General features: G+C 62.8%; 4 protein-coding genes across 4 annotated transcripts in view; 3 read left to right on the top strand and 1 right to left on the bottom strand.

Annotated features, from left to right (window-relative positions):
- Nucleotides 1-4,770, top strand: part of MAGIX (MAGI family member, X-linked) — a 5,999-nt gene extending 1,229 nt beyond the window's left edge. The window contains exons 4-9 of the mRNA XM_058822292.1: nt 192-363; nt 686-760; nt 1,148-1,212; nt 2,943-3,077; nt 3,787-3,907; nt 4,533-4,770. Of these exons, the coding sequence (XP_058678275.1) occupies nt 192-363; nt 686-760; nt 1,148-1,212; nt 2,943-3,077; nt 3,787-3,907; nt 4,533-4,636 (672 nt within the window). The 3' untranslated portion in view covers nt 4,637-4,770. The remainder of the gene's footprint in view (nt 1-191; nt 364-685; nt 761-1,147; nt 1,213-2,942; nt 3,078-3,786; nt 3,908-4,532) is intronic.
- Nucleotides 1-10,437, bottom strand: part of GPKOW (G-patch domain and KOW motifs) — a 21,918-nt gene extending 11,481 nt beyond the window's left edge. Inside the window, exon 1 of the mRNA XM_058822276.1 lies at nt 10,293-10,437. The gene's annotated coding sequence lies outside the window, so the exon portion shown is untranslated. The remainder of the gene's footprint in view (nt 1-10,292) is intronic.
- Nucleotides 5,562-9,390, top strand: PLP2 (proteolipid protein 2). The gene is made up of 5 exons (XM_058822279.1): nt 5,562-5,671; nt 7,586-7,738; nt 8,207-8,302; nt 8,634-8,721; nt 9,023-9,390. The coding sequence occupies exons 1-5, from the start codon at nt 5,585-5,587 to the stop codon at nt 9,040-9,042; spliced, it is 444 nt and encodes a 147-aa protein (XP_058678262.1). The 5' UTR covers nt 5,562-5,584; the 3' UTR covers nt 9,043-9,390.
- FTSJ1 (FtsJ RNA 2'-O-methyltransferase 1) lies at nt 10,332-19,654 on the top strand. Its single transcript, XM_058822277.1, has 11 exons — nt 10,332-10,402; nt 11,323-11,477; nt 12,141-12,210; nt 12,665-12,761; nt 14,476-14,554; nt 14,644-14,696; nt 14,807-14,860; nt 14,973-15,075; nt 15,168-15,251; nt 18,211-18,314; nt 19,236-19,654. The coding sequence occupies exons 2-11, from the start codon at nt 11,357-11,359 to the stop codon at nt 19,620-19,622; spliced, it is 1,152 nt and encodes a 383-aa protein (XP_058678260.1). The 5' UTR covers nt 10,332-10,402; nt 11,323-11,356; the 3' UTR covers nt 19,623-19,654.

The following is a 19,654-nucleotide window of genomic DNA, read 5'->3' as shown; positions in this document are numbered from 1 at the left end:
CTAACTGGGTTGGGGTCCAACTGGGCGGGGGTCTCTCTAACAGTGAGCATTGTGGTGGTGGTGGGGGTCTCTGTGTGGGTGGGGGTCTCTGACAGTTTCCCCCATTCACAGTCAGTGTTGTGGTGGTGGGGGGGGTCTCTGGGTGGGGTCTCTGGGTGGGTGGGGGTCTCACCGCTGTCCCCCATTCACAGTCAGCGTGGTTGTGGTGGTGGGGGGCTCGTGCGTGCTCCGGTACAGCCGCCCCCCCCCCGCCGCCCCCCGCCCGCAGCCCCCCCCCGGCCTGGGGAGACCCCCGGGGGCAGCGCAGGGAGCAGAGAGAGAGCAGCGAGAGCGGGGAGCTGCTGGTGCTGCTGCGGGGACTGGGTGAGACTGGGGAAACTGGGAGCACTGGGAGGGACTGGGAGGGACTGGGGGGACTGGGAGAGGGGGTGATTGGGGCACTGGGAGAGACTGGGGGGGAACTGGGAGGGACTGGGAAAGGGACTGGGGGGGCACTGGGAAAGACTGGAACGGGGAATGTAGGCACTGGGAGGGTGATTCAAGGGACTGGGAGAGACTGGGGGGATTAAGGCATACTGGGAAGGACTGGGAGGTAGACTGGGGACACTGGGAGCACTGGGAGAGGGGCACTGGGAGCACTGGGAGGGCACTGGTGTCACTGGTGCAGTGTCCCCCCCCCCCACAGGCCCTGGAGCCCCCCCCGAGCCCGTGGCCGCCACCAGCTTTGTGGGGCCTGAGCCCCGGGACCTGCTGCCCACCGGTACTGGGGACACTGGGAGCACTGGGGGGCCTGGGGGGGCATTGGGAGGGGGGACTGGGAGCACTGGGAGAGCACTGGGAGAGCACTGGGAGGGCACTGGGAGCTCTGGGAGGGATTGAGGGGCACTGGGGGGGCACTGGGTGGTTATACTGGTTATACTGGGAGCACTGGGTGGTTATACTGGTTATACTGGGAGGTTATACTGGTCATACTGGTTATACTGGGAGCACTGGTAGGCTATACTGGCCGTCCTGGGAGGCTATACTGGGTGCTGCTTGGAGGCTATACTGGTCATACTGGTCATATTGGTTATACTGGTCATACTGGGTGTTACTGGGAGGCCATACTGGTCCATACTGGTGCATACTGGTCCCTCTCTCTCCCCAGCTCCAGACCTGCTCAGCCCCAGCAGCGCCGAGGGGGGGCTGGGCCATGGACTGGGCTGGGCACAGGTACGGACTGGGAGCACTGGGAGGGAACTGGGAGAACTGGGGGGGAACTGGGAGCACTGGGAGGGACTGGGCAGGGCTGGGATGCAGCTGCCTCATGGCCCTGGGGATTTACTGGTGTGTAACTGGTGTGCACTGGTGTGTACTGGTGTATACTGGTGTGCACTGGTGTGTAACTGGTGTGTAACTGGTGTGCACTGGTGTGTACTGGTGTGCACTGGTGTATACTGGTGTGTAACTGGTGTGCACTGGTGTGTACTGGTGTGTACTGGTGTATACTGGTGTGCACTGGTGTGTAACTGGTGTGTACTGGTGTGTAACTGGTGTGCACTGGTGTATACTGGTGTGTTACTGGTGTATACTGGTGTATAACTGGTTTCTTACTGGTGTATACCGGTATATACTGGTTTATAGTGGTTTGTTACTGGTCCCAGGACCCAGCCCTGTTTGTGGTGGAGCTGCTGCAGGGCCCTTGAGGGTTCGGGTTTATACTGGTGTGTACTGGTCTATACTGGTTTATACTGGTGTGTAACTGGTGTATACTGGTGTACACTAGTTTATACTGGCGTATACTGGTTTGTTCGGGTGTGTACTGGTTTATACCGGTTTACACTGGTGTGCAATCCCCAGGACTCCCCTCCCTTCTCGGTGGAGCTGTCGCGGGGCCCGGGTGGGTTCAGATTTATACTGGTGTATACTGGTGTATACTGCTGTATACTGCTGTATACTGGTATATACTGGTGTATACTGGTGTATACTGGTGTGTACTGGTATATACTGGTGTATACTGGTGTATACTGGTGTATACTGGTGTATACTGGTGTATACTGGTATATACTGGTGTATACTGGTGTATACTGGTGTATACTGCTGTATACTGCTGTATACTGGTATATACTGGTGTATACTGGTGTATACTGGTGTATACTGGTGTGTACTGGTGTATACTGGTGTATACTGGTGTGTACTGGTATATACTGGTGTATACTGGTGTATACTGGTGTATACTGGTGTATACTGGTGTATACTGGTATATACTGGTGTATACTGGTGTATACTGGTGTATACTGGTATATACTGGTGTATACTGCTGTATACTGGTATATACTGGTGTGTACTAGTGTATACTGGTGTATACTGGTATATACTGATGTATACTGGTGTATACTGGTATATACTGATGTATACTGGTGTATACTGGTGTGTACTGGTATATACTGGTGTATACTGGTGTATACTGGTATATACTGGTGTATACTGGTGTATACTGGTGTATACTGGTATATACTGGTGTATACTGGTATATACTGTATATACTGGTGTGTACTAGTGTATACTGGTATATACTGGTGTATACTGGTGTATACTGGTGTGTACTGGTATATACTGGTGTATACTGGTATATACTGGTGTATACTGGTATATACTGGTGTATACTGGTGTATACTGGTATATACTGGTGTATACTGGTATATAATGCTGTATACTGGTATATAATGCTGTATACTGCTGTATACTGGTGTATACTGGTTTATATTGGTGTATATTGGTTTGTACTGGTGTATGCTGGTTTATACTGGTTTGTTACTGGTCCCAGGCCTCGCCCCTGTTCTCGGTGGAGCTGCCGCAGGGCCTGGGCGGGTTCAGGTTTATACTGGTGTATACTGGTGTATACGGGTGTGTAACTGGTTCATACTGGTCCATACTGGTTTACGCTGGTTTACAACCCCCAGGCCTCGCCCCCGTTCGCGGTGGAGCTGCCGCGGGGCCCGGGCGGGTTCGGGTTCAGCCTCCGGGGAGGCCCCGCCGGGGTTTTTGTGCGGGGGCTGCGTGAGGGGGGCCCGGCCCAGCGCTGCGGCTGCATCCAGGTACGGGGGGGGGGCTCAGGGGGGCTGGGGGGGCCTGAGGGGCTGGGGGGGCTCTATGGGGCTGGGGGCTCTGTGGGGGCTCTATGGGGCTGGTGGCTCTATGGGGCTGGGGGGGCTCTATGGGGCTGGAGGGTTCTATGGGGCTGGGGGGGCTCTATGGGGCTGGGGGGTTCTATGGGGCTGGGGGGGCTCTATGGGGCTGGGGGGTTCTATGGGGCCAGAGCAGCTCTATGGGGCTGGGGGGTTCTATGGGGCTGGGGGCTCTGAGGGGCTGGGGGGGATCTATGGGGCTGGGGGGCTCTATGGGGCTGGGGGGTTCTATGGGGCCAGATGAGGCTCTATGGGGCTGGGGGCTCTATGGGGCTGGGGGGCTCTATGGGGCTGGGAGGTTCTATGGGGCCAGAGGAGCTCTATGGGGATGGGAAGTTCTATGGGGCCAGAGGAGCTCTATGGGGCTGGGGGCTCTGTGGGGCGGGGGTTTCTATGGGGCTGGAGGGACTCTATGGGGCTGGGGGCCTCTATGGGGTGGGGGTTCCTATAGGGCTCTGGGGGTCTCTATGGGGCTGGGGGGGGCAGTGAGGTCTCGGGGGGATTCTGTCTGTCTGGAGCTGTGGGGGGCCTGAGGGAACTGGAGGGAATTGGGGATCTGGGGGGGTCTCTGGGGGGTTGTGGCAGTTTGGGGGTGTCAGTGACGTTTGGGGGGACGCAGGTCAGTGACGAGCTGCTGGCCATCAACGGGGCCCCCACGGCCGGCATGAGCCACGCGCAGGCGCTGGCCCGGATCCGGGGGGGGGGCAGCCGCCTGCGCCTGCTGCTGCGCCGCCCCCACGGTGAGACCCCCCCCCCGGACCCCCAAAATACCCGCGGGACCCCCCCGTATGGTGGGGACAGGGTGGGACCCCCAGAGTCACCGGGACAGGGCGGGAATGGAAGTAAGGGACACCCCAGAGACCCCCCCAAGGCACCGGGACATCCAGGGACCCCCCCAAATCACAGCTGGATAAATCACCCCCCTGCCAGCACAATGGTACAGCCCACAGCCCCCAACCACAGTGGTGTATCCCAGTCCCCCTCCAGTCAGGTGGTACAACCCAGTGCCCCCAAACTCAGTAAGACACCCCAATGCCCCCCCCACCAGAACAGTGGTACAGCCCACTGTCCCCCCAAACACACCGGTGTATCCCAGTGCCCTCCCCCACTCAGGTGGTACAGCCCATTGTCCCCCAAAATCAGTAAGATACCCAGTGCCCCCCTCACCGGCAGAGTGGTACAGCCCAGAGCCCCTCCAAACTCAGTAACACACCCCATTGATCCCCCCCCCACCAGAACAGTGGTACAGCCCCGAGCCCCCAGCCCCTGCCAGGCTCTGGGGTGGGCGTGGGGGTGTGGGGGGTCCCTGCCCCGCCCCCACGGCAGTGACGTCCCCTCCCCTGTCTGTCTGTCTGTCCCCCCCAGGGTCGCCCCCAGCCCCGCCGGCGCGGGGGGTGCTGCGGCTGTGCGTGGGCAGCTCCCCGCGGGGGGAGCCCTGCTTCTGCCTCGTGGGGGGGCTGCACCCCTAAACCCCCCCGCACACGGAAGGTGACGGCGCAGCGACGTTCGCCCCCGCCCGCACCCCATTTTTTGGTGCTTTGGGGTCATTCTGGTGCCCCTCGATTTGGCGGGGGCGCCCTTCGAGCTATGCAATGCCCCCCCCTCCCACGCGTTCCGGGGGTCGCACGGAGGTGTTGTCCCCCTCCCCATTTCGGGGGTGCTCAATAAAGGTGGGGACCCCCCTGGTGGCTCCCGTTTCCCACAAGGACCCCCCCGTTCGTTCCCTTCCCGCATCCGGCGGGCGGGGCGCTGCCCACATCCGCTGAGTCACCCCAAAACCGAGAGCGGCGCCGGGAAACGGCCCTGGGGACCCCCAAACCGCGCTGGGGACCCCAAAAGGCGCACAGCCCTCCCCAGGACCCTCTGCATCCCCCCAGACCCTCCCCAGGGACCCCCAAAGGCTTTCCCAGGTCTCCCAAAGCTCCTCAGAGACCCCCAACACCCCCCCAATGCCGAGACCCCTCCCCGGCCCTGCCCCCTCCAAGCCCCGCCCCTCGGGATCCCCTTCCCGCCACCTCGCGCCAAGCCCCGCCTACCGCCACGCGCAGGGGGTTCCCCGCTCTAAGCCCCGCCCCCATGGCCCCTCCCCCCGGGACCCCCGACCCAATCATCGCAGGCGGTGCCGCGCTCCAGGCCCCGCCCCCCGGGACCCCCACCCGGGGGTTCCCCCGCCCCGCCCGGTCACGTGACGGCGCGCGTCGACCCCCAAGGCCCCGCCCCCGGAGCTCCCTCCACGTTCATCCCTAATAGGGGTTTCCCCCGCCGCCAGGCCCCGCCCACCCGCGCCCCGCCGGCCAATGGCGTGCCGGCGCGCGCCGCCAGGCTCCGCCCCCGCGCCGTGCCAGCTCCCTGGGGCCCCCCCGCCCCCCCCGTCCCGTCCCGCTGCCACCGCCCGCTCGGTGCCGCCCGGTCCCGCCATGGAGTCCAGCGGGGCCCAGAGCTGCCCCGCCACCTGCCTCGCCTTCAGCCGCACCCGCAAGGGGCTGGTGCTCATCGGCGAGATCGTGAGACACGGGGGGCACCGGGCTGGGGCACCGGGGTGGGGCACAGGGGGTGGGGGATCCAGCGGAGTGGGCACCGAGGGGGCGGGGGGGACACACCGGGACACGTCTGGGTCCTGCTGGGAGCGGGGGTGGGCCGGGATGCCGCGGTCCCTGCTCGGAGGGGCACGGTGACTCGGTGCCCGGTTCTTTGGGGCGCGGGGGACACGCCTGGGCGCTCATCCGTGGGGCAGGGGGATCCGTGAGTCCCGGTTTGGGGCGGGGCAGGATGTCTGGGATCACCGGTTTTGGGGGGGGGGGAGAGGCAGCAGGATACCTGGATCCCCGTTTTGGGGGGCCCGGGGACACCCCGACACGTGGGTCCCCGTTTCTGTGCGGGGGCGGAGGAGCGGGATGGCGGGAGCGCGGTTTTTTCCGGGTCCCTGCTTTGGAAGGGATCGGGGGTACCGCGACACCTCTATCCCCATTCCGGGGGCAGCGGGACCCCGGCTCCCCTCGGGGGATGCGCGGCTCCCGGAGCGCTCCCGGAGCGCTGGGGCCGACACGTGCAGAGCGGGAGCCGGGTGCCCGGGGGTGGGTGATACCCCGCAGTGTCCCCGTGCCGTGGGACACCGCAGGCACCGCTCCCGGTGCCGTTTCGGGCGCGTGGAGGGGCAACGCCCTGGGAAAGGGGGGTGGGGCGGGGAGGGAAGGTGAGAAGGGCGGGGCCGGGGGCCCTGGCTGGGACGGCGGGAGGGAGCCCGGATGTCTGAGCCCTGCCCGGGGACAAGCGGGGTTCGGGCGGTGCCCGGCCCGCCGTGCCAGCCGTTATTGCGCCAGTCCGGGCGGCGCTGGCCGCGTCACGGCGGGAGCGGCCCCTTTAAGGCACCCCGACCTCTGCCCCTTTAAGAGCCCCCAGCCCGGCGGGCCCCACCCACGCCATCGCCCCTTGAAGGGCGGGTGGGGGGGCGTTGTTGTGCCGTTGCCATGGTGCCCATTGCTGGGAGACGGCCCCGCCCCGGCGCTCCCACAGCGGCGCCCTTGTCCCGCCGCCCACGCGGGGACGGGGCCGGGACCCACGGGGGAAACGGGGAGGGCCCACAGGGGGGCGCTATGGGGGAGGGGGCGGGGGGGGTTCTATAAGGGATCCCACAGCGGCCTGTTGGGGGGCGCTAATGGGGGAGAGATGGGGGGGTCCTATAGGGGATCCCATAGCGGCCCGTTGGGGGCGCTATTGGGGGGGGGGTTCTATAGGTGACCCCAAGGGGCCTGCTGGGGGCACTGTGGGGGGTAGAGGGGGGGGTCTCATAGGGGATCCCACAGTGCCCTGTCGGGGGCGCTGGGGGGGGGTGGGTCTATAGGTGACCCCACAGTGGCCTGTTGAGGGTGGTATGGGGTTTATAGGGTGACCCCACAATGGCCTATTGGGGCGCTATAGGGGGGCTGTCTATAGGTGACCCCACAGCAGAATCAAGGACATGCTGTAAGAGTCTTTAAGCAAGAGCCCAAAACCTGTAGGGCCCTATAGGAGAATGTTCAGGATCTCTATAGGGGCCACTATAGGCGTTTCCCTGGCAGCCAAACATGGCGTCTGTATGCAGCGCTATAGGGGTCTCTGAGGGGTCTCTGAGTGCACCAGAGGGTCCCTACTGACCCTTTATGTTCCCTTAGGGAGCCTGGGTGGAGCACACACACCAGGCCCGTAAGGCACACAGCACACACCCCATAAGGGCTGTGTATATAACAGGGTACATGTCTCTGTGGCTGTGGGGGGATCCCCTATGGATCCCTGTCCTCAGGTGCTGTGCCCGTACAATGGGGTCTCTGTGGCTGTGGGGGGATCCCCTATGGATCCCACCCATCCCCATCCCAGGTGCTGTGCCCGTACAATGGGGTCTCTGGGGGATCCCCCATAGCTCCCTCCCATCCCCTCCCCAGGTGCTGTGCGCGCTGACCCTGGTGTGTTTCGGGGCGTCCCGCACGGGCTATGTGGGGTTGGCAGTGGTGGAGTTGGTGTTCGCTGCGCTGGTGCTGCTGGCCTGGAGCTGCCGCCTGCCGCAGCGCATGCAGCTGCTGCACTGGGGCTGGAGCGTGAGTGCCGGGGCAATGGGGGGGGGGGTCGGGGGGGTTACAGGGAGTTTGGGGGGGCTGAGGAGGGGTTTGGGGGGATTACAGGTGGTTTGGAGAGCACTGGGTGGCTGGGGAGGGGTTTGGGGGACATTGGGAGGATTACAGAGGGTTTGGGGAGGGGTGTGGGGGCTTTACAGGGGTTTGGGGAGCATTGGGGGCTGGGGAGGGGTTTGGGGGGATTAGAGGACCTTTGGGGAGGGTTTTGGGGGGATTACAGGGGTTTGGGGGGCACTGGGGGCTGGGGAGGGGTTTGGGGAGCACTGGAGGGGTTTGGGGGGCTGTGGGGAGGGTTGGGAGTTCCTGCAGTGGCTGAGTGTCCCTGGGGATTGGAGGTTCCCAGAGTCTGGGGGTCCCTGAGGGGAACCCCTGGAGGTGGGGGGGTCCCCAGAAGGTTTGGGGGTCTCTGAGGGGTCCCATATGTGCCCCTAGGATTTCACACGCTGTGTCATCGGGGCCGTGCTCTTCCTCATCATCTCCCTCATCGTCATCATCAGCCACCACAACGGGGCCGGCATTGCGGGAGGGGTGAGGGGGATTTTGGGGGGCTGGCCTGGCGGGCTCTGATCCCCCATTGGTGTTGGGGCTCCTGACCAGGGGGTGGGGGGTGCAGGGGGGGTTTGAGGGTCTCTGATCCCCCAAGTCTTGGGGCTCCAGGCTGGGGTGGGGGGCTTTGATCCCCCTGCCCCCCCCCAGTCTTGGGCTCTAGGCAAGAGTGAGGGGGGTTTGGGGGGTACAGGCTGACCCCCCCAGTCTTTGGGCTCCTGGTCAGGTTGTAGGGAGGGGCTTGGTTGGGGGGTGCAGGGGGGTTTGGGGCTACAGGGGAGTTTGAGGGGTCTCTGACCCCCTGTACCCCCAGGTGTTTGGGCTCCTGGCCGGGATCCTGCTGGGATACGACGCCTACATCACCTTCCCCCTACGGCAGGGCCACACGGCCGCCCCTACTGGTGCGTACTGGGAGCACTGGGAAGGGGCTGCTGCCCTGTGGGGGGGTACTGGGAGCACTGGGAGGGGATTGCTGCCCTGTGGGGGGGTACTGGGAGCACTGGGAGGGGATTGCTGCCCTGTGGAGGGGTACTGGGAGCACTGGAAAGGGGCTGCTGCCCTGTGGGGGGGTACTGGGAGCACTGGGAAGGGGCTGCTGCCCTGTGGGGGGGGGGTACTGGGGGGAGACCGGGGGGTGGGGGATCCCCAGAGGGTTTGGGGGTCCCTGGGGGTGTAACCAATCCCCACTTTGTCCCCCTGCAGAGTCCCCAGAGGGTGCCTGAACAAGCCAAGATCCCCAACGGAGCCCTCCCCAAAGCTCCCCCCGCACAGGGGGACCCCCAGCCTTAAATTATTGAGGGGTCCCGACGCCTGGGTCCCCCCGGGGGGGGGGGGCAGGGGGTCCCTCAGGGGTTGCCCCTCCCTCAAACGCCTTTGCAAGTGCCTTGAACTGCCCGTGCCTCAGTTTCCCCCCGGGGAGACCCCCTCAGGCGTAAAGGTGCCCTTGTCCCTCACAGGTTTTGGGGTGCCCACCTCAGTTTCTGGGGCGCCTCCATTTGTTTTTGGGGTGTTCCCCCTCCCCCACCACTCCCCCAGCCTGCAGGAGGCTTTTGGGGGCAATATATTGGGAAATAAAGGGTTTGTATTGCTGCATTGCTTTTCCGGTGTGTCTGTCATGGTAACAGCCTGTGGGGCGGGTCTGTAGATCCTGAGGGGACTCGTCCCAAACCTTCCCATCACAGTTCTGCCTGGTGAGAGAATCCTCTCCCCTCATGGAAAAAGGGCGGGAGACTCCCTTGGCCCAGGGAAAAGGGAAGGAAAACCCTTCCCTCCTCTCCTCATGAAAAAAGGGAGGAAACTTTTCATCCCCTCACGGAAAGAGGGAGAAAACCCCTCCACCCCTCATGGAAAAAGAGCGGGAAATTCCCGAACCCCTAATCACGAAAAAAGGGAGAAAACCCTTCCAGCTCTCACGGAAAAAGGTAAGAAAGTCAGTCTTCCATCACTCACGGAGAAAAGGGGAGGAAATCCCTCCATCCCTCACGGAAAAAAGGGAGGAAACCACCCCTCACGGAAAAGAGTGGGAAACTCCCCGTCCCCCCACGGAAAAGGGGAGAAAACCCCTCCACTCCCCAAGGAAAAAGGGAGGAAACCCCTCCACCCCTGACAGAAAAACGGAGGAACCCCCTCCAGCCCTCACGGTAAACGAGAGGAACCCCGTCCAGCCCTCACGCAAAGAGGGAGGAAACCCCTGCACCCCTCACGACTCCTGCACAGCTTCAGAGAGGCAGAAAGTCCCCGCTCCCCTCACAGAAAAAGGAAGGAACTCCCTCCACCCGTCACGGCTCCTGCACACCGAAAGAACGGCAGTAAAGTCCCCCCTCCCCTCACCGAAAAAGGCGGGAAATCCCCACACAACTCGCGCCCCGCCCCGCGCATGCGCAGTGCTAAAAGGAGCTCCCCTCCAATCCCCCCGCGTGCCCTCCCCTCACGCTTCCCGCCGCGCGCACGCGCCCCGCGCCCCACGCCTCACCTCCGCCGCCCGCCTCAGCCGCCGCAGCTGCTCCGCCCTCACCTCTTCCCGCCGCGTTCGTTCCTCTTTCCTCCCGCGGCTGCTCCCCGCTCCTTCCCCGGCGCGTTCCGGTACGGCGGCGGGCGGGAGGGGGCGGCGGGGGGGGGCGGGAGGTGTGAGGGGGAGGGGGAGCGGCGCGCGCCGGGCTGGGCGGGGCTGCGCGTGTGCAGCCGATGTGCCAGGGGGCGGTGGTGCCGGTGCGGCGCATGCGCAATGGCCCGGTGAGGGTTTGTGGTGAATGTAGGCTTTAATTTAAAATTACCGCGACTTAAATTAACGGGGTTTGAGGGGTTTGTAGTGGTGTGAGCAGCCCCTGGGCATACACAGTAATCCGTGCGTGTGGGAGCCACAGGATCTCCCTGGATCCCCCCATTTTTTTGTGCCCCCCCCCATATAAACAGCGGTTTGTTTAGGGTAGGGCCAAGAAATAAACAGCAGAACCGATAAATAAATAATAGGGCGCACAAATAACGAACTGTGTGGAGATTACAGCGCCACGGGTGGGGGGTGTTATAACCCCGGCTGGGGCTGGGGCAGTCCCCCTTTGTGGTGTCCCCGTTTGTGAGTTTCCTCCGTTATGGGATGTCCCCGTTTATGGGGTGTCCCTGTTAATGGGGTACCCCCGTTTATGTGTCCCCGTTTTTGGGGTGTCCCCGTTTATGGGCATCCTCGTTTATGGTATCCCTGTTTACGGTGTCTGCATTTACAGGTACCCTCTCTTAAAGGGGTGTCCCTGTTAAAGGGGTACCCCCGTTAAGGGGTTCCCCCCGTGTTTGGGGTTTCCCCGTTAATAGGGTATCCCTGTTAATGGTGTCACCGTGTTTGGGGTGTCCCCATTAATAGGGTGTCCTTGTTAATGATGTCTCTGTTAATGGGGTGTCCCTGGCAACGGGGTGCCCCCATCAATAGGGTGTCCCCGTTAATGGGATGTCCCCGTTAATGGGGTGTCCCCGTTAATGGGGTGTCCCCGTTAATGGGGTGTCTCCATCAGTTTGGGGGTGTCCCCCTGGCAGTTTTGGGGTGCCATGGGGCGCTCCTCCAAGGACAAGCGGGACATTTATTACCGGCTGGCCAAGGAGGGCGGCTGGAGAGCCCGCAGCGCCTTCAAACTGCTGCAGCTGGAGCAGCGATTCCAGCTCCTCAAGGGTACGGGGGGACTGGGGATGGGAATGGGGGGAACTGGGGATGGGAATGGAGAAACCGGGAATGGGGGGAATAGGGGCGAGCTGGGGGAGTGGGGAATGGGGGGGAGCTGGGGAAATGGATGGACTGGGAGGGACTGGGGGAACTGAGGAATGGGGGAGAGTGGGGGGAATGAAGGGACTTGGGGGGGGGAATGGGGGGAGCTGGGGGGATGGGGGGGAGTGGGGGATTGAGAGAATGGGGGGACTGGGGAAATGGGGAATGGGGGGGAGTGGGGAGACTGGGGGGAGCTGGGGGAGTGGGGGGAACTGAGGAATGGGGGAGATTGGGGAAATGGGAGGATTGGGGGGACTTGGGGGACTGGGAGGCACTGCGGGAATTGAGAGAACGGGAGGAGGTCGGGGAATGGGGGAAGCTGGTGGGGGTGGTCCCAGGGAGCATTGGTGTAACTGGGATCACTGGTGTGACTGGTTCTAACTGGCTCCCAGGGGTCTGGGATCACTTACAGGAACCGGTGTGTAACTGGTGTGTAACTGGTGTAACTGGGCTCCCGGGGGTCTGGAATCACTGTGTAACTGATCTTAACTGGTTTAACTGGTCTCACTGGGCACCCAGGGGTCTGGGATCACTGTCTAACTGGTCTAACTGGTCTAACTGGTCTGCCAGGGGTCCAGCGGGCCGTGGATCTTTGTGCTGCCCCCGGGAGCTGGAGCCAGGTGCTGAGCCGGCACCTCAGGTGGGACTGGGAGGGACTGGGAGCACTGGGGGGCACTGTGAGGGTCACTGCGGGCACTGGGAGGGCACTGGGAGTACTGGGAATATTGGGGGCACTGGGAGCCCCAAACTGAGGGTCTGGGAGTGCTGGTTTGGGGGTCTTAGGCTGGGAATGGGAGCACTGGGAGTCCCACACTGGGGGTACTGGAAATCCTGCTTTGGGACCCAACTGAACTGGTGCTGCCAACTGGGTGAACTGGGAGGACTGGGATTCCCAGTTTGGAACTGGAGGGAGCTCAGAGAGGTTTGGTTGGGGGTCCCAGGGGGGCACTGGGGGTATGGGGGGACACTGGGGGGGTCACTAGGGGGGTTACTGGGGGTTTGGGGGTCACTGGGGGGGGTCACTGGGTGTTTGGGGGGTCACTGAGGGGGTCACTGGGGGGGTCACAGGGTACCCACCCCCCTGCCCCCCCCAGGGGCCCCGAGGGCTCCCCAGCCCAGGTGGTGGCCGTGGATCTCCAGGCCATGGCGCCGCTGCCGGGGGTGCTGCAGATCCAGGGGGACATCACCAAGGTGGGGACACCCCCAAAACCCCACCCGAGCCCCCCAAAACCCTCTGACCCCTCCCTGAGCCCCCCCGCATGGTGCTCCCCATCCAGGGGGCCATCACCAAGGTGTGGACACCCCCAAAATCTCCTGAGCCCCCCAAAAGCCCCTGAGCCCCCCCAAACCTTCTGAGCCCCTCAAAACCCCCTGAGCTTCCCCCAAATTCACCCTGAGCCCCCCATGCCCTCTGAACCCCCCAAAATCCCCTGAGCCCCCCTCAAATACCTTGAGCCCCCCAAATTCCCCCTGAGCCTCACCATGGCCCCGTCATCCAGGGGGCCATCAGCGAGGTGTGGACACCCCCAAAACCCACTGAGCCCCCCCAAAACCCTCTGAACCCCTCTGAGCCCCCCCAAATACCCTGAGCCCCCCAAAACCCACTGAGCCCCCCCAAAACCCTCTGAACCCCTCTGAGCTCCCCCAAATACCCTGAGCCCCCCAAAACCCTCTGAGCTCTCCTATATCCCCCCCTCCATCAAGGTCATCACCAAGGTGGGGACCTCCCCCAAAACCCCCTGAGCCCCCCAAAACCCCCATCTCAGCCCCCCAAAAAACCCCTGAGCCCCCCAAAACCCCCATCTCAGCCCCCCAAAAAACCCCTGAGCCCCCCAAAACCCCCCCTTTGAGCCTCTCCAAACCCCTCTGAGCCCCCCCAAACCCCCTCTGAGCGACCCCAACCCCTTTTCTCCCCCCAGACTCAATTCCCCCCCAGACCTCAGTTACCCCCCCAGACCCCATTTCCCCCCCACCCAAACCCCATTTCCTCCCGTGCCCCTCCGACCCCATTTCCCCTCCCCAGACCCCATTCCTGCCCCCCATTTACCCCCCCAGACCCCATTCCTGCCCCCACTTACCCCCACAGACCCCATTCCTGCCCCCCAGACCCCATTCCTGCCCCCATTTACCCCCACAGACCCCATTCCTGACCCCCAGACCCATTCTTGCCCCCATTCCTGACCCCATTTCCCCCCCAGGTCCCCAGACCCCAATAACCCCCCCAGATCCCATTCCTGCCCCCATTCCCCCTGTGCCCCCCAGACCCTATTAACCCCTTCCTGCCCCATTTCCCCCATGCCCCCAAACCCGATTAACCTTTTCCTGCCCCCACTCCCCCCAGGCCCCCAGACCCCATTAACCCCTTCCTGCCCCCATTCCTACCCCCATTCCCCCCCCTGCCCCGCAGACCCCATTAACCCCCTAGACTCCATTCCTGACCCTGTTCCTGCCCCCATTCCTGCCCCCATTCCCCCCATGCTCCCCAAACCCTGTTAACCCCTTCCTGTCCTCATATCCCCCATGCCCCCCAGACCCCAGTAACCCCCCAGACCCTATTAGCCCCTTCTTGCCCCCATTCCCCCAGACCCCAATAACCCCTCCCAGACCCCATTAACCCCTTCCTGCCCCCATTCCCCCAGACCCCAATAACCACCCAGACCCCATTAACCCCTTCCTGCCCCCATGTCCCCCAGACCCCAATAACCCCTCCCAGACCCCATTAACCCCTTCCTGCCCCCATTCCCCCCCGCCCCGTGCCCCCCAGGCCTCCAGACCTCATTAACCCCCTAGACCCCATTAACCCCCTCCTGCCCTCCAGACCCCATTAACCCCTTCCTGCCCCCCAGATCCCAAAAACCCCCCCAGACCCCATTAACCCCTTCCTGCCCCCATTGCTGCCCCCCAGGCCTCCACAGCCGAGGAGATCCGGCGCCACTTTGAGGGGCACCCGGCTGACCTGGTGGTCTGTGATGGGGCCCCTGACGGTGAGTTTGGGGGGGCTGGGCCCGGGGGGGCACCTAAACCCCAACCCCCCCCCAAAAAAACCCCCCTGACCCCCAAACTGCCCCCACAGTAACGGGGCTGCACGACCTCGACGAGTACATCCAGGCCCAGCTGCTGCTGGCTGTAAGTGTGGGGGTTCAACCCCCCAAACCCCCCCCCAAAACTGCCTGGGGAGCCCCCAAACCCCCCCAAACTCCCCCCAAAATCCCCTTTTGGGGTCTCCCCTCCTCCAGGCCCTGAACATCACCACCCACGTCCTGAAGAAGGGCGGCACCTTCGTGGCCAAGGTGAGTCCCCCCCAAAACGAGGGGGGGTCTGGAGTCCCCCATCCCCACAAAGGGGGTGCTGCCCCCCCTCGGTGGCCCCAAAAAGGGGGCGCTGACCCCGCTGCCCCCCCAGATTTTCCGTGGCAAGGACGTGACCCTGCTCTACTCGCAGCTGCGCCTCTTCTTCCCCGACGTCACCTGCGCCAAGCCCCGCAGCAGCCGCAACTCCAGCATCGGTGGGGGCCCCCCCAAACCCCCGGGGACCCCCACATCTGACTGGGGACCCCCCCTGAGTGTGGGGGGCCCCCCTGACCCCGTGTTTTGGCAGAGGCGTTCGTGGTGTGCCGTGGGTACAGCCCCCCCGAGGGCTTCGTGCCCAGCATGGAGAACCCCCTGCTGGAGCCCGAGGCTGGTGAGGGCATGGGGGCATTTTGGGGGCATTTTGGGGTCCCTGGGGGGCACTGGGAGTTGTCTGGGGATGTTCTGAGGGGTCCCAGGGGGGATTTTGGGGATCCCTGGGGAGGTTTTGGGGTCTGTGATGGCATTTTAGGGTGTTTAGGGGTCACTGGCAGGTGTCTGGGGACATTCTGAGGGATTCCTGATGGGATTTTGGGGTGTCTGGGGGGCATTGGGAGATGCCTGGGGGCATTCTAAGATGTGTGGGGGGGATTTTGGGGTCCCTGGCAGAGATTTAGGGGGTCCCTGATGGGATTTTGGGGTGTCTGGGGGTCACTGAGAGGTATCTGGGGACATTCTGAGGGGTCCCTGGGAAGGTTTTGGGCTCCCTGATGGGATTTTGGGGTGTGTGGAGGTCACTGGGAGGTGTCTGGGGATATTCTAAGGGGTCCCACGGGGAATTTTGGGGGTTCCTGGGGAGGTTTTGGGGTCCGTGATGGCATTTTAGGGTGTTCAGGGGTCACTGGCAGGTGTCTGGGGATGTTCTGAGGGGCTCCTGGGGGATTTTGGGGTGTTCAGGGGTCATTGGGAGATGCCTGGGGGCATTCTAAGGTGTCTGGGGGGGATTTTGGGGTCCCTGGCAGAGATTTAGGGGGTCCCTGATGGGATTTTGGGGTGTCTGGGGGTCACTGAGAGGTATCTGGGGACATTCTGAGGGGTCCCTGGGAAGGTTTTGGGCTCCCTGATGGGATTTTGGGGTGTGTGGAGGTCACTGGGAGGTGTCTGGGGATATTCTAAGGGGTCCCACGGGGAATTTTGGGGGTTCCTGGGGAGGTTTTGGGGTCCGTGATGGCATTTTAGGGTGTTCAGGGGTCACTGGCAGGTGTCTGGGGATGTTCTGAGGGGCTCCTGGGGGATTTTGGGGTGTTCAGGGGTCATTGGGAGATGCCTGGGGGCATTCTAAGGTGTCTGGGGGGGGGATTTTGGGGGTCCCTGATGGGATTTTGGGGTGTCTGGGGGGCACTGAGAGGTGTCTGGGGACATTCTGAGGGGTCCCTGGGAAGGTTTTGGGGTCCGTGATGGGATTTTGGGGTGTCTTGCAGTCACTGGGAGGTGTCTGGGGATGTTCTGAGGGGTCCCTGGGGGATTTTGGGGTGTCTGAGGGTCATTGGGAGGTGTCTGGAGTCCATCTGAGGGGTCCCAGGGGGGATTTGGGGGGTCCCTGTGGAGGTTTTGGGGGGCACTGGGGGGATTTTGGGGTCTCTGGGGGGCACTGGAGGTGTCTGGAGTCCATCTGAGGGGTCCAAGGGGGGATTTTGGGGTGTTCAGGGGTCACTGGGAGGTGTCTGGGGACATTCTGAGGGATCCCTGATGGGATTTTGGGCGTTCCTGGCAGGATTTTGGGGTGTCTGGGGGGACATTCTGAGGGGTCTCGGGGATATTTTGGGTTGTCTGGGGGCCACTAGGTGTCTGGGGGTGTTCTAAGGGTCCCTGATGGGATTTTGGGGTGTTCAGGGGTCATTGGGAGATGCCTGGGGACATTCTGAGGGATCCCAGGGGGCTTTGGGGGCCCCTGGGGAGGTTTTGGGGTCCCTGATGGGATTTTGGGGTGTCTGGGGGTCAATGGGAGGTGTCTGGGGACATTCTGGGGGTCCTTGGGGGGATTTTGGGGTGTCTGGGGGAGTTGGGGGGGTCCTGGAGGAGCACTGGGGGCATTGCCAGGGGTCACTGAGGGGTCTCTGTGGGAATTCTGGGGGTTCCTGGGGGGATTTTGGGGTGTCTGGGGGCACTGGGAGGTGTCTGGGGACATTTTGAGGGGTCCCTGGCAGGATTTTGGGGGTCCCTGGGGACATTTTGGGGTCCTTGATGGCATATTGGGGTGTTCAGGGGTCATTAGGAGTTGTCTGGGGATGTTCTAAGGGTCCCTGATGGGATTTTGGGGTGTCTGGGGTCATTGGGAGGTGTCTGGGGACATTCTAAGGGGTCCCAGGGGGGATTTGGGGGGTCCCTGTGGAGGTTTTGGGGGGCACTGGGGGGATTTTGGGGTCTCTCGGGGGCACTGGAGGTGTCTGGAGTCCATCTGAGGGGTCCCAGGAGGGATTTTGGGGTGTCTGGGGGTCACTGGGAGGTGTCTGGGGACATTGTGGGGGTCCTTGGGGGGATTTTGGGGTCCCTGGGGGAGTTGGGGGTCCTGGGGAGCACTGGGGGCATTGCCAGGGGTCACTGAGAGTCCCTGGGGGAATTCTGGGGGTTCCTGGTGGAATTTTGGGGTGTCTGGGGGGTCATTGGGAGGTCTCAAGGGACATTTTGAGTAGTCCTTGGGGGAATTTTGGGGGTCCCTGGGGACGTTTTGGGGGTTCCTGACAGGATTTTGGGGGTCCCTGGAAGCATTTTGGGGATCCCTGGGGGGATTTTGGGGTCTCTGGGGATCCCAGCTGTTTTGTGGGGGGAATTGGGATCCCTGAGGATTTGGGGTGTCCCAATGCCCCCCTTTGGGGTGGGGGTTGGATTTGGGGTTGGACTTGGGGTGCCCATGGGATTTGGGGTGCCCCAATGGGATTTGGGGTGCCCACGGTATTTAGGGTGCCCAGTTGGATTTGGGGCTGGATTTTAGATACTTGATGGGATTTGGGGTGACCCCCAGTGGTATTTGGGGTTGGATTTGGGGTGCCCATTCGATTTGGGGTGTCCCAGTCAGATTTGGGGTGCCCAATGGTAATGGGGGTGCCCCCAATGTTATTTAGGGTGCCCATTGGATTTGGGGTGCCCCCAGTGTCATTTGGGATTGGATTTGAGATACCAAATGTTATTTGGGGTCCCCCCAATGTCATTTGTGTTTGGATTTGGGGTGCCCACGATATTTGGGGTGCCCAATGGTATTTGGGGTTCTCCTCAATGTTATTTGGGGTGCCCCAATGGGATTTGGGGTGCCCAATGGTATTTGGGGTCCCCCCCGATGCCATTTGGTGTCCCAGGTCTGGCCCTGTCGCGTCTCTCGGGCCCCTCCCGGGTCATCGTTCCCTTCGTGGCCTGCGGGGACCTGAGCGCCTTCGACCCCGACCGCACGTACCCGCTGCAGGTGTGGACTGGGGAAACTGGGATGGACTGGGATGGGAAACTGGGAATGGGAATGGGGAACTGGGAATGGGAATGGGAAACTGGGAACGGGACCTGAGCGCCTTCGACCCCGACCGCACGTACCCGCTGCAGGTATGAACTGGGGAAACTGGGATGGAATGGGGAACTGGGAATGGGAATGGGGAACTGGGAATGGGGAACTGGGAATGGGGAACTGGGAATGGGAAACTGGGAACGGGAATGGGAAACTGGGAATGGGAATGGGGAACTGGGAATGGGAAACTGGGAATGGGAATGGGGAACTGGGAATGGGAATGGGGAACTGGGAATGGGGAACTGGGAACGGGAATGGGGAACTGGGAACGGGACCTGAGCACCTTCGACCCCGACCGCACGTACCCGCTGCAGGTATGGACTGGGGAAACTGGGATGGACTGGGATGGGAAACTGGGAATGGGAAACTGGGAACGGGAATGGGGAACTGGGAATGGGAATGGGGAACTGGGAATGGGGAACTGGGAACAGGACCTGAGCACCTTCAACCCTGACTGCACGTACCTGCTGCAGGTATGGACTGGGATGGACTGGGAATGGGAATGGGAAACTGGGGGGACTGGGATGGGAAACTGGGGGGGACTGGGGAGAGTGGGAATGGGGAATGGGGGATGGGACTCAGAATGGGAAACTGGGGGGACTGGGACTGGGGGGCATTGGGAGAGGGACTGGGGGAGAACTGGGAATGGGACTGGGAGGGCTGGGGAAACTGGGGAAGGGACTGGGAAACAGGGGGATTGGGGAAATGGAGGGGACTGGGAGCACGGGGTGGGGACTGGGAGGGACTGGGGCAGCTCCTGGAGCCACTGGGAGGGACTGGGTCATACTGGTCCGTACTGGTCACCCACCCCACGCTGTCCCCCCTCAGCTGGAGCCGTCCCGCCCGTACCGTTACACGCCGCCCCCCGCCCCGCCCATCGCCCCCCCGTACGCCCGGGCCTGCCGCCTGCGCCGGGGCGGGAAACCGGGAACGGACACGGACACGGGGGGGCACGGGGGGAAACCGGGAACGGACACGGAGGAGCAGGGAGAGCAACGGGAGGAACAGGAAGGAGCCTCGTGCGAGGGGATGAGCGTGCAAAGAGCCCCATGGGGGGAGATGGGTGTGCAAGGAGCCCCCCAGGAGGACACGAGTGTGCAAGGGGCCCCGTGTGAGGGGGACAGAGCCTCGTGTGGGATGAGCGTGCAAGGACCTCCTCAGGAGGGGGAAGGAGCCCCGTGTGAGGAGCTGCACCAGCTCAGCGTTTTGGACTGAAACTGGGGTGTGCAAAGACCCCCTGGGTGTGC

This window comes from Ammospiza caudacuta, chromosome 32, assembly GCF_027887145.1.
Source record: "Ammospiza caudacuta isolate bAmmCau1 chromosome 32, bAmmCau1.pri, whole genome shotgun sequence".
NCBI classification, from domain to species: domain Eukaryota; kingdom Metazoa; phylum Chordata; class Aves; order Passeriformes; family Passerellidae; genus Ammospiza; species Ammospiza caudacuta.
Note: the sequence above shows the minus strand (reverse complement) of the source record. Positions and strands in the feature narration are given on the sequence as shown.

Excerpts from the sequence above, each read along its gene's own strand:
- PLP2 (XM_058822279.1), top strand. The coding sequence starts at position 5,585 with ATGGAGTCCAGCGGGGCCCAGAGCTGCCCCGCCACCTGCCTCGCCTTC. Across the intron at positions 7,739-8,206 it reads TGCTGCACTGGGGCTGGAGC|GATTTCACACGCTGTGTCAT; the intron begins GTGAGTGCCGGG and ends ATGTGCCCCTAG. Across the intron at positions 8,303-8,633 it reads GGGCCGGCATTGCGGGAGGG|GTGTTTGGGCTCCTGGCCGG; the intron begins GTGAGGGGGATT and ends CTGTACCCCCAG.
- FTSJ1 (XM_058822277.1), top strand. The coding sequence starts at position 11,357 with ATGGGGCGCTCCTCCAAGGACAAGCGGGACATTTATTACCGGCTGGCC. Across the intron at positions 14,697-14,806 it reads AGGCCCAGCTGCTGCTGGCT|GCCCTGAACATCACCACCCA; the intron begins GTAAGTGTGGGG and ends CCCCTCCTCCAG. Across the intron at positions 18,315-19,235 it reads ACCGCACGTACCCGCTGCAG|CTGGAGCCGTCCCGCCCGTA; the intron begins GTGTGGACTGGG and ends GTCCCCCCTCAG.